Below are 17,743 nucleotides of genomic sequence, written 5' to 3' on the forward strand. Positions count from 1 at the left end.
GCTGGAGGGAAACGGACCACATGCCCAGTTCTAGAAAGCAAACTCTGAGATCCCAGGCAGGATCTCATAGGGGCCTTGGGTTAAAGTAAGACACATGGTCCATTGGATTCCCAGATAAGGCAGTGCCTCCTCTGAGGATGGTTTCTGAACACAGAAAGGGAGGGTATGGCCACATCCTGGCTACAAGCCTGGGATGACAAAGGCTTATGTAAAGCTGGAAGGAGTGTGAGGGAGGCAAAGCCCTTTCAAGTGGGGAGAACACTGAAACTCTGTGTTTAGCTGAGCTTGGAGGACAGGAAGCAGGCACACTGAGACCTGCTCGGGAGAGAGCTGGCCAGGGGGAGGACACAGCTCACAGCCTGTGCCAGGCCTGGCAGGCAGCTGGGTGGGGTGCAGAGCCTGAGGGAGAAGCAGGTGCACAATCAGCTGGGACTAGCAAGATCAACTTGAAAACTCCCCAGTTGGGATGGTCTCTACAAGCCACGTTATCACAAAAGCAAAAACCAGCTATGAGCAAAGCTGCACCTCACACAAGCAATCTCTTAGCAATCGATAGACTAGATGGGTCAGAAAGTGATGTGTTGGCTCAAGGGAAACACACAAGTTTAAACAGGGCCTCAAGGAGACAGCAAAGGGTAATACACCTGTGGGGCAGGAAAGGCAGTGATATACACATTCCAATCGCCACCTGAAGGGCTCTCCATCAATTTCATCACTTAATCCTCTGAAAGAGCCTGTGAGAGAGATCCCCACTCTACAATAAGAAATTTATACTAAGCTACAGAGATTGTAACCCATTCATTCAATCTGGTCATGTTAAGTCCAAGTGTGGGTTCACCAGCAGGCAAAATGGACAGCATGCCATTAGACAGAGGGTACACATGGGGAAAAGACAAAGACCTGATCTTTGGAGATGCTTCCATTTCCAAGTTCCTGAGAAGAGGTGGGGTGGACAGGGAAGGGCCTGGGGATGGACAGCTGGGGAACCCTGACATTCAGGTATAAGAGCAGCCAAAGTGGACCAGGGCAGAAAGAACAAGGCAGAGTCACAAGTGACAGAGCAGGAAGAGGAGACAGGTCAACGTGAGGGGCAAGGGAGTGACACAGGGCAAGGGGGCGGGGGAGGGGATGAGATTAAAGGTTCAGAGGCACAGGCTGCCAGCCTTGCAGAGCAGTCATGAGATGAGGAGTCAGGCTGCCATCACCGGGCTCCTTGGGTGTGGGCAACTTACTAGACACATACATCTCAATGCATGGGTTAAGACTCGGTCACCCCATCCTTGACTACATAATGCCAGCATGGCCACCACCTCATCTCACTTGACACTGGCCGTCACTAGCTCTGTCTTAGAATGTCTCCATTCCCTCCCCTCCTGCCGTCCCTTGTCAGGCTCAGTGACAACCTGCAACAGAGGCCATGCCCACCCGTCCCCTCTGGGGGGGCAAAGTACCTACCGTGAGCTGGTAGTCAGTGCCCAACATGTACTTCTGCTCCTTGCCTGGTGAATCTCTGTTGATGTGGCTCACCACAAACAGTGAGGCGGGGAGGCGGATGGAGGGGTTGGCCAGGATGCTTCCCCACAGGGCAGCGTAGAACACCTCCCGGCCCACGACCAGAGATAGTCTCAGGAGCAGGGCGTCAGTTCTGTTGGTAAGAAATGAAGATTTCAGGGTGTCCCTCACCTTCTGCTTTCATGAGTGGGTTCCATGTGTGGGTTCACCCCTGGCCATCTTCACCCCATCTTCTTCATTGCTCTGAGCTACATGTCACCTCTGTTCCTGCTGTGCTTCCCACCCACCAGCTGTCATGCTGAATCCAGACTCGCTAACACAAATGTGCAACTGCCTAGCCAATAGGCAACATCTAACCAGTCACAGTGGTAATACAGACTGATTCCAACCCTGGCTTTACTGTGGATACTGTGGTACTCAAGGGAGGGGCATTGCCACTGTCACAAACTTTATAATGAAAACAAAAGTCATCATCCACATGTCAGAAAACAAAATAGAAAGTCCTGGGGTGACTGGATTAAGACTCAGCAACTGTAAAGATGCCCCTGACCTGGGCATAGCCAGATGTATCAGGTGACACTGGGCTTCAGAACTCTGACCCAGCCTCCACTACCCTCCAACTTCCATATAGCTGGTGCCCTGTGATTTCTGCATCTGCCAACTGCCCCCAGCACACGGACTTGCTTGGAGAAGCTCGTGTCAAAGTTGACAGTTATTTGCCTCTTTTTAGTATAGCTGTATCTTTTTTTTAAAAAAAAATGTTTTATTTTAGGTGCATGAGTGTATTGCTTGTGTGCACCCATGTCGAGCACAGCCCATGGAGGTCAGAAGACTGCTTCAGACCCCCTGGAACTGGAGTCGCAGACAGTTGTTAACCACCATGTAGGTGCTGGGAATCAAACCTGGGTCCTCTGCAAGAGCAGTCAGTGCTCTTAACCACTGAACCATCTCTCCAGCCCCATAGCTATATCTTTTTAAGATTCATTTATATTTATGTGTATGTCTGTGTGCCTGTGCAGGTGTCCAGAGGCTAGAAGAGGGCATCACACCCCCTGGAGTTGGAGTTACAGGTAGTTGTGAGCCACCTTATAGGTGTTAGGAACCATTTCCAGTCCCCTGAAAAAGGAGTAAGCACCCTGAAGTGCTGAACCGCCTCTCCAGCCCCATATAGCTTTCATTTAATGTATGTACTTGCATGTGAACCACAGTGCTCATAAGGAGTCAGAGGACAACTTGCAAGAGTTGGTTCTTTCCTCCCACAATGTGGGTCCCAGTGACTGAACTCGGGTTGTCAGGCTTGGCAGATGCCCTTACCTGCTGAGCCATTTTGCCAGCCAACAACCCCTCCCCCCAACTTCTTTTTTTTTTTTTTTTTTTTTTTTTCAGACAGGGTTTCTCTGTAGTCTAGCCTGCCCTGGAACTCACTATGTAGCCCAAGATTGTGGCAATCCTCCTGCCTCAGCATTCTGAGTGCTGGGATCACAGGTGTCAGTCACCATGCCTGCCTCACCTCTGATTTTTGTCAAGCCTCCCATGATGCAGAGTCAGCAGCACATGATCAGGGTCCTGTCAGTGGATCAGGGCCTGTTTTTCCATGGACACTGAGGCTGGGCTGTGCTCTGTGGTGCACCTGGAGCTGACTGAGGTGCCATGCGAGTCATCACTTAACACCACCTGCGGGCTGGTGACAGCCTGCTAGTGACCCTGCAGAGGGATCTCACCTCAGGAATGAGCTGACTCACCACCTGCAAGGATTCCACTTCTCATTTCTACTTGCAGAGAAGTCAGGAGGAAAAATGGCAGCACTGGCTGAGCAATGCGGCATCCGGTGGGCTTCTCAGCTCAGCCCTCCTCCTGGAACAGGTTTGATCTCAGAGGACGTCCACGCTCAGCCAGGGGACAGAGCAAAGAGTCTCTGCCCCATGAGTGGAATGAGTGTCTGTGCACGCACTCAGTGCAGAGAATGGGGTGGACTGCACTGCCCATGGCCGCCACTACCTCTCCTGTTTCTCAATGGTCCCTAGCAACAGGTGAGTGTGATATACTGAGAAGCCCTGCCAGATGAACGCCAGCCCTCCCTTTTATGATAACCCAACTGCCTTCAGCTTACCCTTTATCAGTTCAATGTATATAAATACTTCATGCAAAATGCATACTACTTTATGTATTAAAGATACATTTTGTTTTCCTTAAAAATGAGTCTGGGTGGTTAATACAGAAACTTTCAATTGGTCAAAGTGTAGAGAACAAAGACTGTGGAGTGCTGGAGCCCGGATGGGACATCTACATCACTCCTCCCCACAAGGTCCAGAGGACAGAGTGCAGGAGGGTGGAGAGCATGTAAGAGACAGAGGCCGAGAGGAAACGCTGAGGAACAGCGTCTTCTGGATGTGGCACAGCTGATGAACTCATGAACTCTCCGCAGCCATGGTCTCCTGCATGAGGCTGCACAAGATGGGGCTCCATCAACATCTCATCACGGGAGGGGAGGCCACAGATTGGAAGCTAATGGTGGCTGGGGAAAGGGTGTCACACTCCTCAGTGGTGTGGTGACTGAGAAGTTGCCATGCTCCAGTAAGTAACCTCCCACCCACCCTCATGCAAGTAACCCTGTTTAAATGCAGTGGATCACACACAGATGTGAGAGTAAGGGGGACTTGCTGGGAAGAACAGTGTCAGTGGGAGGGGGAGGGGATAGGACAGGCTCACGGGGGCGGAGGTGAAAAAGACTAAAATTTCACTACGTGTACGTGTGAACCTGCCAAAGAATAATAAACAACATTTTAAAAAACGAGTCTAGCTTGGGTTGGCGATTTAGCTCAGTGGTAGAGCGCTTGCCTAGCAAACGCAAGGCCCTGGGTTTGGTCCTCAGCTCCAGAAAAAAAAAAAGATAAAATAATAAAAAATGAGTCTGTCTCATATAATATTTGTGGGAAATGATGTGCAGGATCATCTCAGAAGAAACGGATGAAGTCACGCTGAAGGCTCAGGAAAAGTACACAGAAGGATTTTGTGACTGAAATCATTGGTTGGTCTTCTATTAAAAGGGGAGCAGGGCTGAAGAGATGGCTCAGTGGTTAAGAACACTGGCTGTTCTTGCAGAAGACCTGGGTTCAAATCCTAGCACCCACATGGCAGCTAACAACTGTCTGTAACTCCAGTTCCAGGGGATGCGACGGCTTCTTCTGTCCTCTATGGGCATTGCATGACAGGGGTGCACTTACCTACATGCAGGCAATACATGCATACACATTAAATAATAAATAAAATTAAAAAAAACAAAAACCAAAACGAATAAATCAGGACTTCTCAACCTATCACCACTGACACTTGGGGCCAACTCTGTTACAGGAGTAGCTGCAGGCCTCACAGAACACTTGCAGCACCTTAGGCCTCTGCCCACTGTTAACCAGCAGCAGCCCACCCAACCCCTACCCCCAACCAGAACATTTCCAGATACTGCCTAACATTCCCTGGTGGGGAGAGCAGTATCACTCCAGGGGTGAAGTCCTGTTGATTCTGCTGTTGGTTTGAGACAGTCTCACTATGTAGCCCAGGCTGTCCTTGAACTCATGGTCATCCTCCTGTCTCTGTCTCCTGAATGCTGAGATAACATAGGTGTACCATGGACTTTTAAAAAACTCGTTTTTAAAATGTATTTATTTTATGTGTATGAGTGTTTTACATGCATGGAAGTGCACCTACGTCATGCAATGCCTGTGGAGGCCAGAGAGGGCATTGTATCCCCTGGAACTGGAGTTACAGACAGTTGTTAGTCACCATGTGGGTGCTATGAACAGAACCCAGATCCTCTGCAAGAGCAGCCAGCACTCTTAACCACTGAGCCATCTCTCCAGCCCTTACCTTTGGATTTTTGAGGCAGGGTCTCACTATATAGCCAAGGTTGGCCTGGAAACTGCTAGGTAGTTCAGGCTGCTCCTGCCTTGGCTTCCTTAGTGCTGAGATTTACAGGTGTGTGACTGCACCAGGCCCCTAGTCTTTGCTTTCTAGCAGTCATTTAAAGCTTTTCTCTCCCTCATCCTATAAAACAGTTTAGTTAGCATTTTCTCCCTTCCAAACTTTGTTTTCTTAGTGCAGCAAAGCACAGCTACATAGCGATGGGTCATTTACAAAGAGATTTTTGGGCCAGGAATAGATACTAAGCAGGCCTCAAAGGGTTAGAAAGCCAGAGTGAATAGTAGCGCCACACACTGGTCAAAATTCCCATTTGTTAGGGTTCACTGAGAAGTGCAAACCAGGAAGTCTCTGCCCATATGAAACTCCAGCCTTGTTAGCTGGGCCCAGCTTACCTCTTTGCAATGTCTCCTAACATGAACACTGAGACCCTGGCACCCTCCTTTTCCTGTCTTCCTAAGAAATATGGGGAAGAGCCACCAAACTGTCTCAGACTAAAATGGAAACAGCAGCAAAACAATCTCGTGCTGTCAACTCACTTTGCGCCTCTAACGCACACTCAGAGCTTCCATAACCCTTGACCAGCATCTACCTCAGAAAAGTGGATAATCACTTCTGGGTGTGGCAGACACTGGGCTCGGTTTTCAGTGAGAGCTAAATCTATTCAGTGATTCATGCAGCCCAGACCTTAGTTCAATGTCAAGAAATCACAGGGGAAAGCTACCAGTGTTAAACAACATTAACAACTGTTCAAATGAAATCTCATTTATCAACCAAGAGAACAAACAAAAACACTCCAACTAGTTGACTAACATGTTTCTGGTGTGAGTAACCCCGATTTAAAAGACAGCAAAATAAATTTGGGGAACTTATGTTTTTGCGTGTTAGATGATATAAAATTCACATATGTATATAGCAACACATACACGCACACACATTCTTGTTATCAGGACACGAAGACAGCAGAACTTGTAGAGGGAACCTGGTAATGGTTCTGCTGCCTCCTGTGTGGCCGTGACTGATCAGTAACTTGACACACTCCCAAGTCTTGCCATGTGCTAGCCACCATGTATGGTGCTAGACTCGAAATGGCAACAAGACAGATCCTCTCTCTACAGATGCTATCCTGGTTGGTTTTCACTGTCACCTTGACACAACCTAGAGCCACCTGGGAAACGGGAACCTCAAATGAAGAACTTCCTTAATCAGATTGGCCTGTGGGCATGTCTGTGAGGAATGGTCTTGACTGATAACTGATGTGGGGGGGCCCCACCACTGCCCACTGTAGAGGGCACCGTCCTTATGCAGGTGGGCCTGGGCTGCACATGAAAGCTAGCTGACCATGAGCCGGAGAGGCAGCCAGTAAGCAGTGTTCCTCCATGGATTTTCCTTCAGTTCCTGCTGGAGCTCCTGCCCTGATCTCCGTCAACGACAGACTGTGACCTGGACGTGTAAGATGAAATAAACCCTGTCCTCCCCAAGTTGCTTTGGTCAAGATGTTTAGCACAGCAACAGACAGCAAGCTAGACCATATGTAACCGTAATGGTAGGTTCTCCACTGGGAAATGGAAAGCCATGACCATCTATGTGAAAGCCTGAAGTGTTCCAAGTGCAAATCTCTGGTGAGGTTTGTCAAATCCAGGTAGAGATGCAGACGAAATGCAGCCTTGTCACCACTGTTGGCCACAACACTACAAGGGCAGATGGGATCCCCTTCCTGATTCTATATCAGGCACTGCCCTCCCACAGGTAAAGGTGGTATAGCTGAGGCTGGGAAAGGGGTGCAGGCAGTGCACAGTGCCATTACATGGGCATGTTTTTAAGCACAGTCAGCAGTCACTTCAGATGGACCATAAAACAGGCCCTATCACCAGCTGCAACATCTCCCAGAATAGTCAACACTGACAGGGGTTCTTTATGATTCTCAAAGAAAGGACACTATGCACCACAATGGTATCAATGAGCACACACTTTCTCCCACTTCTAAGCTGTCACCAAAACCCTCTGGGAACTTTTTTGTGCATAGGAGCTTTAAGAGTATCTTAAGAGGTTTGGGGCTGGAGAGATGGCTCACTGGTTAAGAGCACTGGCTGCTCTTGCAGAGGACTCGGGTTCAATTCCAAGCACCCACAAGGGGGCTAACAACTGTCCATAACTCCAATTCCAGGGGATCTGATGCCCTCTTCTGGACTCCTAGGCATTGCACACCTGGTGTACTTACATACATCCAGCCAAAACAGTCATACACAAAAAATAAAAATAAATATTTTTTTAAAAAAAAGAGTATCTTAAGGTTCTGCTGGAATTTGTGGAGATGGTCACTTCAGGTAGGTGTGGTGGTGTATGCTTGTGATCTTAGCACTTGGAAGGCTGAGGCAGGAGGCCTGCAGTCAGACACCAGTTAGTTAGGGCTACATAATATAGGAAGACCCTGTCTTAAAAAGAGGAGGAGGCCAGGCATGGTGGCGCACACCTAATCCTAGCACTCAGGAGGCAGAGGCAGAGGCAGGCAGATCTCTGTGAGTTTGAGACCAGCTGGGGCTACAGAGAGACCCTGTCTCAAAAAGACCAAAAAAAAAAAAAAAAAAAAAAGAGGAAGAGGAGGAGGAAGAAGAGCGAGAAAGGGATCCTACTTTGCATCACATTCATTCATCTTCCCAAGTCCTGAATGTTTAAGAGTCTGGTTTTATCTTTTTATTTAGAAGCTGACGAAGAAAGGCTTTGGAATATGACCCACGTGGGTTCTAATCCTAGCTCTGCCTCTCTGTGGTGGCACTGAGAAACCTCTCATCTTCTCATCCTCACCTGAGAATGGAGGCAATTCTTGGAGTTCAGGAACTCATGTGAAAAGTAGTAGAACATACACTGCAGGTGCCTAGCAAGTGGCTGACTCCTCCATCAGAGGAGACTGAGTGTGTGTGTTGTCCCCTTCCCACAAATCATGGCCACATGGACAAGTTCCTAACAGGACTGGGCATAATGGGAATCCTGCACTATGGCCTCCCTTACTAACTACGATTCTTCAAGGTAAAGGGTGCCATCTCTCCAGTGTTGGGACTTCTCCTCTGATAAACAGATCCAGTGAGGCTCTTGGGAGACCACAGAGAAATGTGAATCATTCCGACCCCTCTGCCCCTTCCAGTCCCACCACGTGCATCTTGGTGCTTTTTTCTTACAATGAATGGAAAACCCCAGCCTGCACAGGTAAAGCCAGTACCCGAGACACGATGTCCACCAACCTGTCATAGATCTCGGAGCCCTCCTCCAGGCCCGGTAGCAGGCCCACAAGGAAGGCTTGGAGACTGGGCAGAAGCAGCTTCTGCAGTGGGAGGAAGTACTTCTCATACAGGCCAAGCAGCACGGGCCTCACCGACATGGCGGCGTTCGCCAGGAGGGGAAACAAGCCGCAGCTTTGAGGAAGGAAGGAATGGGTAAGACAGCAATCAGATATTTTATCACAGGTTCCAGGGGTCAGCCAGGAGACGAGAGCTTTGCAGTTTGGTTTTGTTTACTTTTAGGTGCTGGGGATGAAACTCGGGGTCTTGCACATGCTAGGCAAAAACTGAGCCCCGCCTTAGCCATGGAAGGAAATTTTAAAGAGCAATGAGCCATCCATTTGAACAGATGACAGAAGTATGTTTGACACAAGATGGTCACATGACACCCATTAAGTAAAGAGCTGGTAACTGCAGCTTCAGAGATGGCTCAGCGTTTAAGAGCACTGACTGACTTGTAGAGGACCTGGATCTGGTTACCAGCACCCACACAGCAACTCACAACCACCTGTAACTCCAGTTCCAGGGGATCAGATGCCCTCTTCTGGCGGCTATAGATTTGTATACATGTGGTACACTTACATACACACAGGCAAAACACTCATACACATAAAATTTAAAAAAAAAAAAATTTAAATAAGTTGTATATACACTCAGGTTCTCCTTACACACTGCAGAGCCTGGAGGCAGGTGTTTTTGAAGGTGACCCACACTATCTCCTGGCGATGACTTTTTAACTAACTGCTGTGTATTTCCGTGCTTCATGCTTATTTTGCTTGTCATTTCCTTTAAAAATTTTTTTTTTAAGGCAGGGTATCATGTTGCTAAAGATGACCTTAATTTCTGATCTTCCACTAACCCAGTGCTAAGATAATGGGAGTGTGCCACCACACCTGGCTTATGTGGTGTCAGCGATCAAACCCACGGCCTTTGCATGCTGGGCAAGCAAAGCACTCTACCAACTGAGGTATGTGCCTGGCCCCTCCATTGTCATTCTCCAATGTGCAAACTGAAATGTGGTTTGCTTGGGTAATAAAAGCACTACAGTGGGTGCACTGGCCTGAATTAGAAATGCCCCCATAGGCTCACATATTTGAACAGTTGACCCTAGTTGGTGGTGCTGTTTGGGGAGTTTAGGTGTCCTTGCTGGAGGTACCACACCCCTGGGGACAGGCTTTGAGAGTTCATAGCTTTGCCCAATTCCCAGTCTGTTTCTCTGTTCCCTGTGCCTACTTGAAGATGTGAGCTCTCTCTCAGCTTTCTGCTCCAGCTGCCTCCTACCGTGCCTCCCCTCCATGATGGACTCATCCCTCTGGAACTGTAATAAACTCTTCCTTCTATAAGTTGCCTTGGTTGTGGTGTTTTTGTCACAGCAAGAGAAAAGTAACACAGCAGGGAGCAGTCGTACCTGTACAAGAACAAGTCCTTGGCCAGCCATTTAGTCCCCACAATTTTAAAGATAATCTCGTAGGTTTCTAGGGCTTTTAGGTGCACACCGCTAGGCAGGGCAGGATGCAAACACTGAGCTAGCCTCTTGCTGATGATGAGCCGTCTTGGCAGCAGGGAATACTTCAGGTTGCTCTGGAGAGCCTGTGAGAAGGAAAAGCAAGTGAGAGGCAGCTGTGACATTCACAAAGGAAAGTGAATCCATGGAGGCCAGAAGAGCAGTTGGGGCTGTGGGAGAAGACTTACAGGATGAGGGGCTGAGGGACTGTGTGCAGAGGGTCCTAAGCCAGGCTCTCTGCGGCATGGCGGCTGGAGGAGCCCCTGCTAATGGTGGAAGGCAGGCAGACACTACCATCCAAACATCCTCTTGGTGACAGCTTAGAACACACAGATGGGGCAGCATGTACCCCTACCTCAGGAAACCAGCAGTCTCTACATGAGATGAAGGACATGGGCTGTAACTGACATAGAGAAGGGACCTACTGTGTGAGGGTAAAGGCCTGGGTCTTTGCTTGGGGACAGAATGGGCTCTTACTTATCTAACCATTCTCCCAGCTCAGTTTTCTAGCCATGTATTTTGGGGTGAGGCTCACCACGAAGGGAGGGCAGTTTCTGGCATCTCTACCACTTGAGGAGTATGCTGGGAGAATCAGGAAAAAGGCACTGCCACCCTGTTGGGATGTGGAATAACAGTGTCCCCAGGCAGGGCACAGGACCATCCTGTGTGAGGGCACTCTTTGGTACTTGCTGTAGTCAGGCTTCTCTTGAGCTAGAATCTGGCTGAGTGCTGGAGTATTTACCCAGCATATTCAAGGTCCTGGATTCCATCCCTAGTGCTGAAAAGCAAAATAAAGACCCTGCTCTTCATGGCACTGAGGAGCTAGAAGCAGTGCCATGGTTAGGAGGGTCCTAGTGTGTCTTCTAACACACTATCTGACATGTGCATCAACCCACATCCTTAGCTCACAGGCAAACATGAATCTTTCCTGCCGGCATACAGGGTAAACCCAGGCCTCCTGAGAGTTGCTCAAAAGCCTCTAACATGGCTAGAGTCTGCTTCGCCTACCCCATTTCCTTTTTCTTTTCTTTCTGTGTGTACATGTGAGGGGGATATGGGCATGTACCTATGTGCACATGTGTGTGGAGATCGGGGGGCCGATGTCAGGCATTTTCTTCAATCACACCATACCTTATTTATTTATTTTTCCATTTATTTACTTAGTCTATACGGGTCCATGTGCCAAAATGTGTGTGTGGAGGTCAGAGGAGAAGTTGCAAGTCAGTTCTTTCCATCCACCTTGCAGGTTCCAGGAATCAAACAGAGGCCAAATGCACTTTACCCACTGAGCTATCTCGCCAGTCCTGCACCTTATTTTTGAGACGGGTTCTCACCATATCTGGAGCTTATGAATTCCCTAGGCTGATTAGCCAGCAAGCCCCAGGGATTGCCCATTTCCACCTCCCCAGCACTGGGATTACAGGTGTATGCTGCTGCAGCAGCTGCTGCTGCTGATTATCATGGACTCTGAGAGAGAAACCCAGGTCCTCATGCTTGCATTGTGAGCACTTTATTGATGGAGCCGCTTCCCCAGCCTATATCCCATTTCTTTAAGATTTATTTATTTTTTAACTGTGTGGGTCTGTGTGTGCAGGTGCCCAGAGGCCAAAAGAGAGCACGGGATCCTCTGGAGCTAGAGATGTAGGCAGCTGGCAGCCACCTGACTTGAGTGGTAGGAACCAAACTCGGGTCCTCCACAAGAGTAATGCCAGCTCTTAACCATCCAGCCATCCTCCAGCCCCCACGTCCCCATTTCTTAATACCCTGCTAAATTTAACTTGTCATAACTCAGAACAGCCTGTGTTTCCGGCCTGGGCTTCACTTCCGCTCACCCCAGCACTCCTCTATCCCTGGCTCACATGGGATTTAGTGTCCCAGTGTCCACTCTCGGGGGGCAAAGAGGTCCCCAGACAGGACATCTCCTCATCGCTTATCTATCTCTGCTCTCTTCAGCACTTCACACAGTGCCTGAAACAAAATGGGTGGCCAGGAACCTTTGCGGTACCAGCTGCACCCATGACCAGGTCAGAATGGCTGGCCCCAGGCCATATGCCCTAAGGGTCATGACAGCTTTCTGCTTATGAACAAAGACACAACTTTCACTTCTAAAACCCAGGTTAGGTAGGAAGGGAAAGAGAAGGAAAATAGTATTCTCCATCAGGGGTATGTGGTCTCCATGAGCTCTCAACTTTAGTGAAGCTACATCTTTAAGAAAAATTAGATAAAACTAGAGACCATCAAGAAGTACTCTTAAAGGGCTGGGGATGTGCCTCAGTTGGGGAGTGCTTGCCTAGCATGCACAAAGACCTGGGTTCTGTCCCCAGCAATACGTGTACCAGGCATGATGGCACATGCCTGTAATCCCAGCACTCAGCAGGTAGAGAAGGGAGGTCAGAAGTTCAAGATAATCCTAGGCCACATAGAGAGTTCAAGGCCAGGCTGGGCTACATGAGAACCCATCTCAAGAAAAAGAAAAGCATCTTAAAAGACTCTTATTCATGGAGGGTCTAATATTCCCAAACAAAGGGAAGTCCAACAAAATAACTTAAATCATGTGTAAAAAATGAGGCGGCCACTTAAATCATAAAGTACAACAGCGGATGGGAACAAACCGATAGATGCAGCAGATACGAAGTGAGCATGGGCGCTGAAGAGGACACGGCACATTTTATACTGGACGCTTCGAAACACAGAAGAGCACACAGAAAAGCCAGGTGAGCACCCTGCTCTGCAGTACCAACTGCTGGCCAGTCCTGCAGCCAGAGTGCTTAGACAATTTCTGTAACACTAGTGGCTCACTGAGAATGGGTAATAGGACCCACCTGGGTCCCTGGAAAACATCTAGAGACAGAAGCTACCTGCTGATCCAGTAAGCCAGGAATAAAGCACACTGCAAGTCACTAGGGCTTGGAGCCTGCCTGTTGTCACAGTACAACCTTCTCTATCTTGACTGACTTATCTCACAGAAATGCAATCATAACCATTCCCTAATCCACAGGGATCATACACAATACTGATCCCTGTATATGCCATGCTTTTGCCTACACATACATCATCACTGGATAAAGTTTACCTTTGTAAAGAAACAAAAACCCTGACGACGAAACAGAACAATGCTATCCTGCAATAAAAAAATAACATTAAGGCAGGGCATGGTGGCACAGACCTTTAATCCCAGTAGTGGCAGAGGCAGATGGATCTTTGTGAGTTCAAGGCCAGCCTGGTCTACATAGCAAGTTCCAGGCCAGCAGGGGTTACAGGGATACCCTGTTTCAAAAAGACCCCAAAAAGGGGGCTGGAGAGATGGCTAATTGGTTAAGAGCACTGATTGCTCTTGCAGAGGACCGGGGTTTGATTCCCAGCACCCACGTGGCGGCTCTGTGGCGGCTCTGAACCGTCCAGTTCCAGGGGAATCTGACACCCTCTTCTGACCTCCGCAGCAATGCACAACATGGGTCCACTTACATACATGCAAGCGATACACTCATACACACAAAATAAAAATAATAAATAAAATATATTTTTTAAAAAGACCAAAAAATGGTGGGGGTGACTCCAGGGGTATGGGGTCTCAGCTACTCTGAGGGCTAATGTAGGAGACTGCTTGAGCCCAGAAGTTGGAGGCTCTGAAGACAACACAAAACACTATCCCAAAGAAAGGGAGGGTTAAAGTAGCAACATTTATTTTATGTTTATACTGCAACAGTTGAAAAAAGATCTTGCACATGTCTATTATCAGCTAAAGCTGCATGAACCATGGATTGGAATTCACGTGCTCACCAATCCTTACTGTATTGCAGACTCCTGACCAAAGAACAAGCAGACGTGTTTCAGCAACCCCACAGAGACCTGTGGACATCACCCAGATGCTCCTGAGGGTCAGTGCCCAGCTCAATCACTACCTTTCAGAGCTTCCACGTGCCTGCAACCTCCTCAGGCTGTGTGTGCACACATGCGGCCTTGCTCAAACTCCTAGGGGTCTGTATTCTTAGACAGCCGCTCTCGGTGCCTCCTCCTTTCTTTCGTGTTTAGTTTTGGGAGACACAGTTTTGCTGTGTAGGCCAGGGCTGGCCTCAAATTCAGCAGCTCTCCAGCCTCCCTCAGCTTTCTGAATGCTGGGACTACATGTGTGTGTCACCCTGCCTAGCTAGCATCTTCGCCAGAGCTCTGGCCAGTAACACAGCCCAGCTTCCATCTGCACGTGGCTGCCATTACAACCCACCAAACCCAGCTGTAAAGCTGTGACAATACGAAGCTTGTGGATACTAAGGAGGAAGACCCCAGGGTGAAGTTCTCCTGCCTCCCGTGCAGCAGAACAAGCCGCCTCCTGCCCTCACATCCAGTCTTTTTCTCCCTTGGGCTAAAACAGGCCCCAGAGCTGGGGCTTCCCAGACTTTCCCTCATCTTTATCCCTCTTGCTCAGAGTGCTGCCCCAGCTGGCATCCTGCCCAGCTGGGAGGACCGCCTTCACTCTGTCTTTCTCTTTCTAGCTTCCATCTGAGAATTTTGCTGTGGTAACAACTTTCTCTAGTGAGAAAAGCTTAGTAAATACTCCTAGAGGGTTCACAGTTTGGGTGAATTTTTTTACCCCCAGGAAACTGGAAACTCAGATCGGTTGCTAAGAAGCCTAGCATATATAGCATACACACACACACACACACACACACACACACACGTATATGCATACATACATATGTATGTGTGTGTTTTACTAGAAATACAAACAGCTCAGCAAAGCAGAGGAACTGAAAAAAAAAAACAACTTACCATGTTTTCAAAATCACGTTTTAGTGTGCTTTATGAATAGGAAAAAAACGTGATTAGGCAGGAAATCGAACTTCCTTATTTATTTCACTCAGGAACTATATTATTCTAAAAGCATTCCTGGAACTATAATTAGGACATAATTATAATATTTTTGACTTCATTACATTCATAGGCCCAGCAGGTTGACCTTCAGAAGGTACTACGGACCTAGGAACTGTGTGCTACAGTACCTGCTTAGCATTCACAAGGCCTCGGTTGGATCCTCAGTTCCCAAAATAAAGAAAGAATAAAACAAGAATAAAATGTATGTTTGAAAAAAAAAAAAAAAAGGCTTGAATTGCATCCTAGCTTCACACTGGGAGGCAGGAAGGCTCTCACTCGGCTCTGCCTGGGGAGCATCTACGCTCACTTAGTTTTCTTTCAGCATCACAGGATCCGATGGTATGAAGATCTCCAAGATCTGGAGGGGAGGACCATGAGCTCAAAGGGTACACTGAAAAATAGGCAAGACTGTAAGTTTTATGTTATATGTATTCCACCACAAATAAAAAATGTTTTAAACATTTTAAAATTTAACAGCACTGGGCAGGGAAGGAGAGAAGTTATGTTTGATTTTTAAAATGCTTTTAACCCGTAAACATTTCCTTGGAACATTTCCAGGGGAAACTGGGGAGATGGCTCGGTGGGTAAAGAATGTTTGCTGTGCAAGCATGAAGGCTTGAGTTCAGAACCTGAGCACCCACATGAAAAGTTGGGTGTGGCCACATGCACACCTGTGACCCCAGCTCTGGTGGGAGGGGCAGGGGAGATAGGAGGATCACTGGGGCTTACCTGTCACCAGCCTACCTCAGGTTCAGTGTGAGAGCTTATTTTGAGTGAATAAGCATGACGGCATCATCCTCCTTTAGCCTCATGTGTGCAGGGCAGCATACACGTATATTCCACGTACATGTATACCCCCGCCCCCCCCCCACACGGGACCTCCAAACTGCTCTTGCAGAGTGCCAGATGCTGTCAATAAGGAAATGGAAGGAAGCCAGGTCAACAGAGGTCTCTCATCAAGCCAGTGAGGAACTACAGCCATCGTGGTACAGCAGACACGCTGTCCTGCTGGAAGCCCATCATCATGACGAGGATGCTCATTTCATGCAACAACAAAGCTATATATAAGATGTCACAAGGGGTCAGACCGGCCAGGCAGCCCAAGCTTCAGCATTCAGTGATGTCTTTGCCAAGTGGCACCAATAGCGTCCTTTAGACAGAATAGAAAAGGAGCAGGCATTGAGCAGTAACAAATTGGCCAGGACTTCCCACATGAAAGTAAGCCAGGGACTGACAGCCTGAGTGTCATGCCTCACTGAAACAGCAATAGCACTGGGGGGGGGGGAGGTGGGAGGGAATGGAACACTTGGGAGGGTGGTGGTTGCAAAAGACAAGCCAGAGAAATGAATCCATTAGCAAGGCCCTGCCCAGAGCTGTGGATGGAGTTGGGACACCACAGGTAAGCGGTGAGGTTGGCCTTTATTTAACTTCTATGTAAACAAGGAGCTTCCTTCTCAAAAGGTCACGGAGCTGCAGAGTATCACACCAGTCAGTCAGCTGAACTCTAACCTAGTAATGTCCTGATGAATCACCTCTCAACGTGGGTTCCAACACCCACGTCCCACCATCCTCACTTAGTAAAGTTACCAGTGACGAACAAGTGTGTTAACTCAACTGTTCAAATCTCTTAGAGATGCGTTAGAATACTAAAGTTTTCTTGTTAAGCCAAATTCAGTGGCTCAGGTCCTCAGCCCTTGGGCTCCTGAGGCAGGAGGACTGCCAGGAGTTGAAGGCTAATGAGGACTACAGAATAGGATGTGTTCCAGCTGATACTGACTTGTGTTCTCTGGACCTGCTACTTGGGTGGGAGTGTAATAGAAGGCCAAGGATTCGGACCAGGTGCATCTCAAAGACTCAGGCAGGAACGTGAAGGCACCTGGCTGTTCCAGGCCAGGCCTAGAGCCAAGCACAGCGGGTAGTCACATACCTGGAGGCTCAGCAGTCACAGCTCGGTTTTATCCTTCACCTAGAGTTGGCTCTGGCTGTCAAGGAGGGACTGTTCCCACAAAGAGCTCAAGAGGGGCGGAGAGGCAAGAAGAGTGAGGGATACATCTTACCAGCTCAGGAGTCAGGGCTCCTCCCCTTCTTATGGCTGTCAGGCTACCTGAATGCTTAGAGAGGCCGAGTTCTCACATGGAAAATGTGCTGCACCTACGTACTGACCGGTCATGCCGGTTAAACTGAAAGGTGCTGAGATACAAGGTGCTCACTCCATTGCCACTTCACCAGTGCCAGGTTAACACTTGGAGCGCAGGCATGTACACACACACACCTCTGCACACATTCCACACATGCACATCAGCAGGCAATATGCACGCTTATATCATACATGTCACATATGCACATGCCCCCCACATACACATCCTTGCACATGTACAGACTAGCGGACCTCTCACATATACACAGTCTACACACATCACACATGTATACCATCAGAGATATACATCCCCAACATATACACATACATTCCTGACACTACAAATCTACAAACAACCTTCCCACATGTGCACACACAGTGCACACACATGCGCATCACGAGTAACAGGTTCTTCAACTATACAGGATGCTCAAAATCTCTTGGCTATGACGACTTGGGAATCTATATGCTAGGTCAAAAAACTTTTCTTATTTTTTTCAAACAGGGTCTCATCTTATCATCCTCCTGCCT

The 17,743-nt window shown here is 48.3% G+C and overlaps 1 protein-coding gene across 8 annotated transcripts in view; it reads right to left on the minus strand.

Annotated features, from left to right (window-relative positions):
* Dop1b (DOP1 leucine zipper like protein B) overlaps positions 1-17,743 on the minus strand; it is a 126,254-nt gene that overhangs the window by 80,759 nt on the left and 27,752 nt on the right. For 7 of the 8 annotated variants that reach the window (XM_029564873.1, XM_029564872.1, XM_029564871.1 and 4 more), the window contains 3 exons: positions 10,111-10,292; positions 8,667-8,837; positions 1,456-1,645 (listed from right to left, as the gene is read on the minus strand). In XM_029564873.1, the coding sequence (XP_029420733.1) occupies positions 1,456-1,645; positions 8,667-8,837; positions 10,111-10,292 (543 nt within the window). Of the gene's footprint in view, positions 1-1,455; positions 1,646-8,666; positions 8,838-10,110; positions 10,293-10,394; positions 10,532-17,743 lie in introns of those variants that run through there. The other variant, XM_029564875.1, reaches the window with a different exon arrangement.

Source organism: Nannospalax galili, unplaced genomic scaffold (assembly GCF_000622305.1).
Source record: "Nannospalax galili isolate Female #2095 unplaced genomic scaffold, S.galili_v1.0 scaffold136, whole genome shotgun sequence".
In the NCBI taxonomy this organism is placed as follows: Eukaryota; Metazoa; Chordata; class Mammalia; order Rodentia; family Spalacidae; genus Nannospalax; species Nannospalax galili.